Genomic DNA, 11,411 nt, shown 5'->3' on the forward strand with positions numbered 1-11,411 from the left:
AGAGAGAAAAGAGAAAGAGAGAAAAGAGAAAGAGAGAAAAGAGAAAGAGAGAAAAGAGAAAGAGAGAAAAGAACAAGAAAAAAAGAAAAAGAAAAAAAATTCTTTAAGCAAAATGACTGTAATACTACTGGTAACCTGGGTCTAGTCATTAGACAAGTATAAAGATGAGAAAGGTTGAAACAAACTTTGGATACAGGTTTTCTGTACAGAAAGCAGCAACTCCACTGAATTTGTTCTTGTCCTGGCTTTGCAGGCTGGGACTTCACTGGCTGAAAGGAATAGAGCAGGGAAGAGATGGAAAGCTTTTCTATTAAGCACTGACCTTATGTACATACCCATACAAATTTCCTTACAACTTATCTCCTGCAGTGCATCAACAGATTTTTCTTCCTGGTGTAGTACAAAATTTGCCTTAAATGAGATCTGGATCAGCCACTAAAAAAAAAAAAAACCCTCATACAGAGTAACTATGTTCTCTAACAACCGTTTTGAACCAGCCCACTCCTATCACCCAATATACACCAGGTTACATGCTGGGACCTCAGACTACCCACAGAAGCCGACACGCTGTGCCCCGTCTACCCTGCAGTGTAAGCTAGGACCTTCCTCCTGAAAAAAGTAAAACAAAACCCCACAAACAAACAACAAAAAAAAAAACAGCAACAGCTGAACCCACAAAGGCTTTAGCACACATTCTGCAGGTATTTCCAAGCTGAGCATGTTTAAGTCTTTTCCATTTTAAACCTGTTAGGTGAAAATGCAAACGCATTTAGACCAAACAGAGACCTTCTCTCGTCCTCTCCCAGAAGCTGCTTTAAAGCAAGACTCAAGCTCGCTACATGTTGTAAAGAACTTACTTATACTACTGAGCATATGTACCAATTATAGGAGAAAAAGCATCTGAAGCTCAAAATTCTTCCAAGTTTTTAATCAGTCAAAGATAACAACAAAAATGCTTGCAATATATACATCAGTATAAGAGTAAGCATAACACTAACTCTGAGTGGGGAAAAAAACCCACACCAAATCCCAGATAATCACCTATCAAACATTTTACAATTAATTCCCAACTTCTTTGAGAATGCAGTCACAATTTGCGCCACTACCCAAAAAGCAAAAGTCCAACTTTCATTGATTCTTTAAGCTTTCAATAGTTCGGCCATTCCGAGTACACAAAACACGAGGTGATGAATTACATTCTGGATGATTCATCAAAACTTTCATATCAGTGTTAATTCATAGCTTCCCCTAGTTTCTCATTAAATACCATTCTACAAACAACCCTCCTTTCTCACACCAGGGGACTCACATTCCTTTGCAACTCCACCACATGGACCAAAAAATTGCAGTGTCAAGACCCAAAAGAGCTGTCCTGCCTCCACAGCTGCTTCTAAGCTAAGGAAAGAGATACCTAGCCCAGCAATACAATCCTACTCTTAATTAAAGTAGGGAGGAGCAGTAACACTATCACTAGCTTAAGCATCACACCTCACTTCAAGTGTGTTTGATAGAGTTTATTATCCTGATCTTTGCTTTAAAAAAAGCGCACACAAAAACCACCCACACCAAACAAAAAGAAATATGTATTTATTTTTAAATATACTTACCTTGCACCATTATTTCTAACTACTTCCACTGTTTCACCAACAAAATACCGATCCTTGACATAAGCAAAGATTTCATCACAGATTTCATGAAGTCGGGAGCGATGGGTAAGGGTGGCCAAGTAGAGAACTGGAATGATGAGTGCCTCTGGAAAACTTCGAAGGTTCTGTCTGGCTTTCTTCTCCGATTCTAGTGCTTCCTGATATGTGAGTCCTGATTTACCTGTGACAGCACAGCTCCACACGAGGCTGTTGCACAGAATGGTGCGTTCAAAAAAATCACTGAAAAAGAAAGGCAGGGGCAGGAAGAGAGAGAAGGAAAACGGTTGAGTTCTTATGTTTTCAATTTGCTCACAATTAATACAGCAGCAAATGTATTTAACAGCCTGAAATGCAAAGGTAGCTCTATTCCTGTACAGGTTGTAGATAATCAAGGGTTATTTACCACTTTTTAGCCATGGCGTGGTAAATTGCTATTGTAAAACCAAAGTCTCCTCTCACTACAGACTACAGTAACAGCATCAAGACCTAGAAGTGCTGCAAACAAATATTCGTGTACAAGAAGCCTTATGCGTAAAAATAATCACACCAACTTTAATCAGTGTCATATCCTCCTCACATCCCCCACATTTCCACAAATATTTGCAAGAGGAGGGTCTAAAACTGTACAAACATAAAATAACCTTAAGATCACAGAAACATGTTGAAACTTGAATAAGTTTCAGATTTTGAGTGCCCTATCTCACAAATGAAAAGGTAAAAAATTAATGTCAAGTAGTTCTCTAAATAGTTTTTATTCCTTCACTGTTTGCATTGCTCTTAGAAAAAGCATTAAGCTATTCTCTCCTACAAATTCTTCTCCTCCCTTGTTCCATTAGGAAATATTGATTCTCCATGTTCCCTGTATTTCCAATTAATGCTAAAATTACGTTGTTGTTATTGCTTGCTTACTGGTTATTATATTGGAATCAAGAAAGAGCAGCTTTCATTAATCAATATCTGTCAATTTTTGACAAGTATCAGAAAAACAGCAGTTTGTTAAAACACTTTCTAGATGAAGTAGATGATGTAGCTATTCACAAAACCATGTTAAAACATACCATATACTATGGATCTGTGATCGGACAGCAGAGCAATCTTTCAATATGCCCCAGTTCAGACAATGATTTTTATTTCCCTTCCTTTAAAAATCTTAATGGGCTAGTATTGGTAAGTATACAACACAAAACACGACAAACTGAGTTTTGTTTTGCCTTGTATCAGTTCAACATAGCTATTTCAAGGCAGACAGTACTTTTCAGAATGCTGCATGCTACACAAGATACCTATACTGAAGCTTCATTCCTTTAAAAAAAAAATTACACTGCATAGTGTTCCCATTTTTAAAAGGATAGAACTGTTCATTTCTAGCAATGGGGTTAGAGAATTGGACAGTTCACTCTTCAAGTTTTTTCCTGCAGGGTCCCTGCAAACGCAAGCTGGCAAACGTGCATCAGTTAGACTGATGCAGATGATGATGTCCACTGCAGACGGACAGATGAACTATAACATTTTATAAATGAAAATGGAAATTCCAGATTGAGGACAACAGAGGTCCGGGCTCAGATAATCCTTTCTGTATGAGCACAGGATTCCTCTGAGTGATAGAAAGATGCTTTAGGAAGAACATCAGCTGCGAGAAGGGGAAAGGACAGAAGAGGAGGAGATATATTATCTGAAAAATATTTAATAGCTACAAAATTTCAGATTTTTTTATATTACCTGCAACTACTTAATATATTTGACAGTACATGGGTCTAACACTTGTAAGTAATAAGGAATAATTTGGGTTTGCTCACTCTAAATAAGAAAAGCAGAAGAACAAAGGAAAGAGAATGAGAGAAATTATTCTTCAATAGATGAAGAATGGATAGCTGTCAGTCATTCTTTGTGCATAGGACAGAATATTCTTTTTTTTTTTTTTCTGTCAACTAGAGTGAATCAGTATCTTTAACGTATAGAATAGTTACTTAAACATTCTAAAGAACACGTTAGACAAAAATCTGTTGGGTTGGGATTTTTTTTAAGGTGATGGAATACATAAAACATTATCTCTTCAGGTCTCTTCCTGCCCTACATTTCAATACTTCTGTATTAGATTCACAATAACTTTTAGTAGATTTACTGACTTCAATGGATAAAGAAATATTTACTCACATCCTCATGCAGCTGTGTGTCTCTATATATATTTTTGTGTGTCACTTACCAAAGAGGTTCCTGATAATTATCTTTAGCCAGGAAAGAGAAAACCACCCTAAGTGTTATTAAAAAATGTACCAGAACATAATTTTCAAAAATTATGAACGTAAAAGAGGAAAAAAAAAAGGGAAGAGAGCAGAGAGGGAAGGTAAGACTGGGGTTGATGCTGACAGTGTCCCTTTAAGAGCTGCTGTTATTCTTTGTGAGGGGACACCGAGCAGTCATGCTATTTAAAGCAACAGCATTGAACTTACAGGGGGGAAAAAAAAAAAATTTAAAAAATCAAAGAAAAACCCCAAACCAGCAAACCTCTCTCAAAATTTTTAATCCATGATTATTACAAGTGCAAAATTCTAAGATTACTTTAACTAAAACATATTTGAGGAAAACATTTCCATTTGCATACAAGAGTAGTTTGTGTATCTAGTTTCATTCTCCCTCATTTCCTCTTTTGTTTTGTGTGGATTTTTCCCCCTGTGAACTTACGGGGAAGAAAAAAAATTGTGTGAAAAAAATTACATTCTATTTTGAAAGTATTATTTGTCTTTAGCTAGTCATTACCAAAACCATTTGTGTCTTAGTCTGTTAACACCGTTTTATTGCAATGTTTTAACGATCTCACTTTAACTTGGTCTGAGAGAGAGGAGAAAACAAAATCCCAACAGTATAGCAACAGATATTATTTGTATTAGTAGTACTTCTTCCGTCCCTGTCTCCCTCTGGTGCACATCAGTTATTACAAAAAGATTTACAAAGAGCAGACACAACAGCTACCAAATCAAGAGAACAGTAGCAGCAGTGATACCCTTTCTCTTTACTTAGAGAGTAATAATGCACTTGATCATATTCTACATTCAACTTCACAACAGCAAGTGCATCTGCTGCTATGTCACATCTGAAGCTTTATCTACATCTTTATCTAGGGTATTACAGTCCTCGGGGCTTCCTCACTGGTTCAAGATCTCTGTCATTCTTGACAACATGAAGAAGGAGGTTCATACAAAACAGATCCACAAAGCTCACTTGCATGGTCCCACCTGCCTGCGAGAAGTCAAATGGGACTGCAGCATGTTGGTGAAGATGTCCACACCAGCTCAACTACTCAAGGAGCAGGGACTAAAAACTGAGTTGTCTTTGTAGTAGTAGTTAATGCTGACTTCTCAGCTGGATGTCTTTTTTCACTTACATTATATAGTTAGTTTTCCATGCAAGAGCAAAATTATCAGTAAATCATTGAGAAGTAGTTTAATACTGCTACTTGGTGGGTATTTGATAGGAGGTAGTTCATCAACAGAAGCTAGAAATAAATTACTTGCAACCTCTGTACTGACTGCACTTCCAACAGATATAAAAATCCAGTGTAGAAATGACAGACGTCTTTTGCTTGAACTAACCAAGTATTCCCATTGAGCCCAAGATTTACTGTATTTGTACTGTGTTTCAAGAACATGTTCGTTTCAAAACATTTACTTTCACTCATTTTCTTAGAATATATTAAAAGCAAGTTGGAGGGTGTTCTTTTTATAAAAGAAGAATTATATATTGGAGAATGTAAAATATGAGAAAGTCATGTTAAGGAAGTGAAATTTAAGAGAGAGGAAAAAGCAGGGCAAAACATAAAGTCTATGGAATGGCTAATCTGTAATAATTATAATTTTTAATCCTGAAGCCCTTATGAGCCTCTAATATATAATCTATTTAGTCTATGGTAGGAGGTAATCATAGAAGACCAACTCTGCCATTCCAGATCACAAAAGCGTTCTGTACTCTGCCTTATCTCCAGAAGTGGTCAATAATACATATTACAAAATAATGCACAAAACAAACAAAAAAAAACCCCCGAGACATTTATTCCTTAATATTTGCAGGTTAATTATGCATTAAGGGATATACATCAAGTTATGAGTTTCTCTTCAACAAAACAGAAAAATCCACCTAATTTAACTACAGACATTTTTAAAAGCCTTTTGAACCAATCTCTTTTTGACTGTAACCAAGAATTCCACAGACCAATCCATAAAGAAGTTTCTGTAAGTTCTGAAGATGCAAAACTGCTCTTTCCCCCGTGTTTGAGAATGAGGAACATTCCTACCACTGTATCTATACTACTCATCATTTTCTTTTTCAGGCTGTCTTCACAAGCAAGACTTCTCATACTCAACAGTAGCTTTCACCGCACATCTATATCAGCTATTAACTTTCACAGACAATGTGTCAAAGACTGGCGGTAACATCCCACTGGTTTAATGTGTTTCTCACGCATCTCAGGCATCCCGGTACTTGCTTTGCCAGCTACTACTATGGCTCCAGAGACTCTTATGTTGGTCTGTCCTCAGGTCTGTCCTTCTAAGCAGGAGTACAACCAAGCATGAAGAACATCAGTTCCCTCAGTTCCTGTTACTCCTGATAAATACAATCAAACACTGCCACCTCACTGCACCTCCTTTTAAAGGGTTACAAAATTATGAGATGGTATTTCAGATTAAAAAGGAAATACATTCTTAACGGGAAAGTCACTTTACAAAATACTAGGCTTGCCAAATTCTCCTTGCATTAGCATAATGATTTCGTATATAGAAAAGAGCAATACCAATGTACGATTTGTATTCATCTCTACTAAAGCTGCCATGGGCATGAGAAGCTTTTCAACACTGAGTTTGTGCTCTATTAAAAACAAACAAACAAAAAAACAAACAAGAAAACAACTTAAGTCTTAACCATTTGTAGTAATTAAAAGCATTCATATAGTTGAGGAAGGGGGTGAATTCAGGTACCCTATGTATCTATACAGCCCGCTTGGTCTAGTCAGACTGTAATTTTTGAATTCTCCCCTCAAAAAATTCAAGTTGCTATCGTAAAAGTAGATTCAGGGAAGTCTGATTTAGACAATGGTTTTCTTTCATGAAACAGCTAATACAATTTTTAAAAAGTCGGCCCTCCCTATCCCTATTAATCTAATTGCCCTTGCTTAGGCAAAGAAATGGGAAGTGTTGTTTTCAGAAGACATTAGCTATTCGAAGCATCACTTTGCAACCAGCAGAGACGAGGATCAGTATCTTTAAAACTTTATGAAAGATGACCATATGTTCTCCAACAGATTACGCCACAAACAACTAGCATTAAACTAAACTTACTCATCTGTGCCATGACATCTTGCTAAGTAAAAAATACTAAACTTTTCAATCCAAAGCACCAATTTTACCCAACCTAACAAAAAAGCCAAAGATAATTTAAAAAAAAAACCCCACAAAACAAAAAACCCCCACCCCACGTACACAAAAAACAAGCATAGCACAGTTTTCTGCAGTTTTCCAAAATACCACACTCTAAGCCCTGACATCTCTGAGCTAACCACCCACTGACATTTCTAGGGATCGCCTGTGTGAACACAAGTCTAAATTTATCCCTTAATTTGTGAACTTGGGTTAAATATGGAATTTGGTCTTTCATACTTTTTCTTAGTGACAACATCCTTGCAGTGTAAACAAGCCCATCAGAGTACTCAAGTATTCACCAAACCCTCTGAGAGCAGAAAGATGTTTTAGAAGGATACTTTTCATGCTGAAATTTTAGCAAAACTACACGTACGTGAAATGTGTTTCAGTGCAGTGTCAACAAATACATGAGAGTCACCTACTTACATTATAATAATAATTGTAACAAGAAAAGCAGCTTTCAAAATACTGGAAGCTGGGGGAGGGGGACTTAATTCCTACACAAACAGGAGGCCGTCAGCTCTTGCTTGTTAGGTTCTTACACACCCTATAACGAAAACACTCCTTACAAAACTTCCAACAAAATATTCAACACCCCCTGTCTCCCCCAGAGTATATCGTCCAAGAAACAATAAGGTACTGCCCTCCAAAGTTACCTAATCCAACTTCTTCAAAATTTTATTAGGTGAAGTGTATTTGAGTAAGAAAAACATGTCTAAACACGAAAAAAGATTTAGGTGTGCTCCAACTTCATAGGCTGCAAATGAAAAGTATTTCAGATTTAATCTCATTAGTCTGCACATCTTTAAAACAAAATAGAAAGAGAGTTTGGATGCGGGGGCCTTTCTGTAGGCGGGGATGGTGCAGGATCAGACAGGGGGGTGCAAACACGTACATTTATTAGCTTTTGAAAAATGTCTCGCTAAATACTTTCTGGTTATTGTTCTTACAAGCAATAAAGAAAGCGGCAGCAAGTTCGGGACTATCCGTGCAATACACCTTCAGCCGTTTTAACGACAATTACATAATCTCCATTGGTCTTTTTACAAACGCAGAAAGAAAAGAAAAAAAAAAAAGAAAAAGGACCAAAGAGGGGGGGGGCGGAAAGAGGGAGAAAAAAACCTTTCAAGAGAGATCCTGAGGGGACAGGTGTGACCGCTCGCTTTCAGGCTGGGTTTAACCTCCGGCGGTGCCGCCCGGCCGGGAACGGAGGCCTGCGGCTGCGGGACCCCCGCCCCGCCAGACAGGTGCGGCCACCCCCGCGCCGCGCTCCCCCCACGGCCGGGCCGCCGGGCGATAGGGCCCGCCGGCCATTTCCAACCGGGTCAGCCAGCGGCTCCCCGCGGAGGCGGGGCGAGCGCGGCCCTGGGCGGCGCGGCGGCTCCGGCACCCCGGCCCGGCGGAGGGCCGGGAACAACGGGTTAACCGCGGCGGGAGCCGGCCGGGGAAACCGAGCCCGGCCGAGCTTAACAGGCTCCGCGGGCGGCCCCCCCCGCCCGGCCGCTACCACAACAATGGGGCGTCCGGTACAAGCCGGGCGAGCGGCCGCGCTGCCTCCCGGCGCCGGCTGAACCTGGGCCCGGCGCGGCCCCTTCCGCGAGGCGGCCTAGCGCCGTCCGCCGCCGACACGCGGCTGCCGGCGGGGGCGGAGGGGAGGGGGAGAGCCCGGGCCTGACAGACGCTCGTTACCGCCCGCCGCCTCCCACACCCGCAACTTTCACTTCCCCGGCGGGGGCAGGGGGACAGGGGCGAGGGCGACACCGCGGAGGGAGCGGTGCGGGGGGGAGTAAGGAGCCGGCTCCTCTCCTTCCCCGCGAGGGGAGGGGGCCGCGGGATACCCCCGCCGAGGAGGGGCTGGGATTCCCCCTGCCCCGGGCAGAGAGATCCGCCCTCTCCCCCCACCCCCCTCGGGAGGGCACGGACTCGCCGCCAGCCCCCCCCCCACCCGGCAGAGCTCCCCGCGGTGTTGCCGGGGAATCCCCTCCCCGCCCGCCCAGGTGTCAGCCTTTCGGGGGTTAAACTGCTCCCTGTCCGCCGCCGCCGGAGGACGAGGTGGGGGGGGGGGGGGGGGGGGCAGGACGGACGCAGACACGGGGGTTGTCTCTTACTCGTAGTCCCTGAAGATCTCCTTAGTGACCCTGCAGTAGAAAACGCGTTCGTCCAGCCGAAGGTCGGCGGGGGGCTTCTCCCTCACGAAGGGCTTTCCGTGCAGCAGCGGCATCGCCCCGGTCCGCGCTCTCTTCCTGCCCCGGGACCCGCTTCGAGGGGAGAAAAATAAATAAAAATAAAAATACGGAGGGAGCGAGCGAGTGCGGGCAGCGACGCCCCCCGGCCCGGGGAGGAGGGAGCGAGCCCAGCGCGTCCCTCCCCCCGGGGGCACCGGAGAAGGAGCGGGAGCAGGCGGCGGCGGCCTTTTGTGTGCTTGACGCGCCGCTGCCTGCCTGGGACTGCGCGCGGAGCCAACGCTTCCACCCGCCTCCCTCTGCCTCACAATGGGGCCGCTGACGCCGAGCAACGGGCGGAGGCGGCGCCCCCCGCCCCAGCCGCGCAACGTGCGCTGCCCGGGGATACCGCGGACGTTGCCGCCGCGCTTTGTCTCCGCCGGCCCCCCTGCCCCAGGGTCACCCCCTTCCCCCGCCTCTGACCCACACACGCCGAGCCGGACACCCATTTGCACTCCCCCGCCGCCTCCGCCTCCTCCCCGCAAAGCAAACACCCAAGGAGGGGGAGCGCCGACCACATCTCCCTCCTTCCCTTCCTGCCGGGACGCTCCCTAATAGGGGTCCTCGCCCTTCCAGCCCCGGCTCAGCCGCCGCCGGGGTCTGCCGCCGCGGGACAGCGCGGCCGTGGCGCGGGAGGTGCCGGCCCTCCGGCCTGGCGCGGCGGGGGACTCCGGGGGGTGTCCCTCCCTTCCTGCCCACCTGGTGCGGCCGCAGGCTGCCCTTGCTGTTCGGCCGGTGCGAAGCGCGGTCCCCCTCGCCGCGTTTCTCCCCTTTCCTCGGCGCCCCCCCGCCCGCCCCGGCTCCTGGGAAGTTTTTGATCTACTTCTTCAAGCCCTCAATCAGGAAGAGCTGCGGGGAGGAGCCTTCCCCTGCTCTCCCCTACATCTTTATTGGCCGCTCGGTGCCTTCCAGCGTGTGTCACACAGGAAGACAGCGAGCTACATTATTAATTAATGGCTGAGAGGGCGCATCCTCCATTTTTGAATTATCAGCCAGAGATCTCCGGTGCGGGGAGGTGGGCCCAGGCCGGCTGACCGCGGGGCGAGGGCGGGGGGGAAGGCGGCTCTTGTCGCGTAGCCCGGCACGGCACGGCACGGCACGGAGGGGCGACCGAGCGTGCGGTGTGCGGCGCTGCCCGCCCGCGCCTCATGCCACCGGCATTACCAGCGCTTCCGAAACTGGCGCCGGGCGCCGAGGAGCTCCCGAGCCCCTGGGAGAGCACCAGCCCCGGGGAAGGCACCAGCCCCTGGGTCCCGGAGGGATCCGCTTTCCTCAGTACCTGCCCTGCGAGCAAGGGCCGGCGCGTCTCCTGCAGGGCTGTTCCCTTCGGCGGCTCCACAGCTGCTTCGGCGTTTGACAGTGCAATTCCGGAGACGTTTCTCTCTCGGTTACAGCCCCAAAGCCAAGGAGGATACTGCTATCGGAGCGTACAGGGGCACACGGATATATGTTGCTGAAAGTGAGATTGCATATAAGTAAGATGAGCGTAAGAGTTGTACGTGGGCCCCTCAACATTGCCTCATTTTTTCCAGTTCACTGAAAATGTCACTACATGGGTTTACTAGTGTATTAATTTTTCACCACTTTTTTTTTTACACTAATGCATTTACAGTGCTATTGGTAATTAAAACTGGGGTGTTAATTTAATTGTGTTCTTAAGAATGCTAGCCAGCTTGAAGACATAAAACCACAGAAAGTCCACATCCATTATAGTTTGTCATCACAAGGTCCAGCACTTACATGAAAAATCTACAGAACTGTAGAAACTCCATAGAACTACTGAGGTGAATAATAGCTGAAGGCTGATATCTATTAAGTTTACAACTTAAAATGCTATTTCTGCAAATAAAGGTCCCATGCTGTTTCCTGCACCTGTGCATAGGGTGTTTTCTTTACCTCTGCAAGTAACAGGCAACAACTGCGCTGCTGTAGCCGTGTGACTAAAACCTAAAAGAATGTTTACATCCAATCCATGAATTACTTTGTTTAAGAAGTGATCAGGTTTTAATCAAAAGCAGTGAGAAGTGTTAATGTTTGCTTCTTCTAGTTAAGTTTACAAAATATGAAGCTTGAGCTACAAAACAGGTTAACTCCTGAGTCCTACCAGTTTATTTTCATTTGCCAGTTGGCTT

At 44.8% G+C, this 11,411-nt stretch overlaps 1 protein-coding gene across 2 annotated transcripts in view; it reads right to left on the bottom strand.

Annotated features, from left to right (window-relative positions):
• The window catches only part of BAZ1A (bromodomain adjacent to zinc finger domain 1A), a 76,101-nt gene extending 66,007 nt beyond the window's left edge, over nucleotides 1-10,094 (bottom strand). The window contains exons 1-3 of one of the 2 annotated variants that reach the window (XM_068399274.1): nucleotides 9,979-10,094; nucleotides 9,166-9,315; nucleotides 1,608-1,886 (exon numbers count right to left, since the gene is read on the bottom strand). In XM_068399274.1, coding sequence (XP_068255375.1) covers nucleotides 1,608-1,886; nucleotides 9,166-9,278 — 392 coding nt within the window. In that variant the 5' untranslated portion in view covers nucleotides 9,279-9,315; nucleotides 9,979-10,094. Of the gene's footprint in view, nucleotides 1-1,607; nucleotides 1,887-9,165; nucleotides 9,487-9,978 lie in introns of those variants that run through there. The other variant, XM_068399275.1, reaches the window with a different exon arrangement.
• Nucleotides 10,095-11,411: the final 1,317 nt, after the last annotated feature.

Source organism: Nyctibius grandis, chromosome 4, assembly GCF_013368605.1.
Source record: "Nyctibius grandis isolate bNycGra1 chromosome 4, bNycGra1.pri, whole genome shotgun sequence".
Classification (NCBI taxonomy): Eukaryota; Metazoa; Chordata; class Aves; order Nyctibiiformes; family Nyctibiidae; genus Nyctibius; species Nyctibius grandis.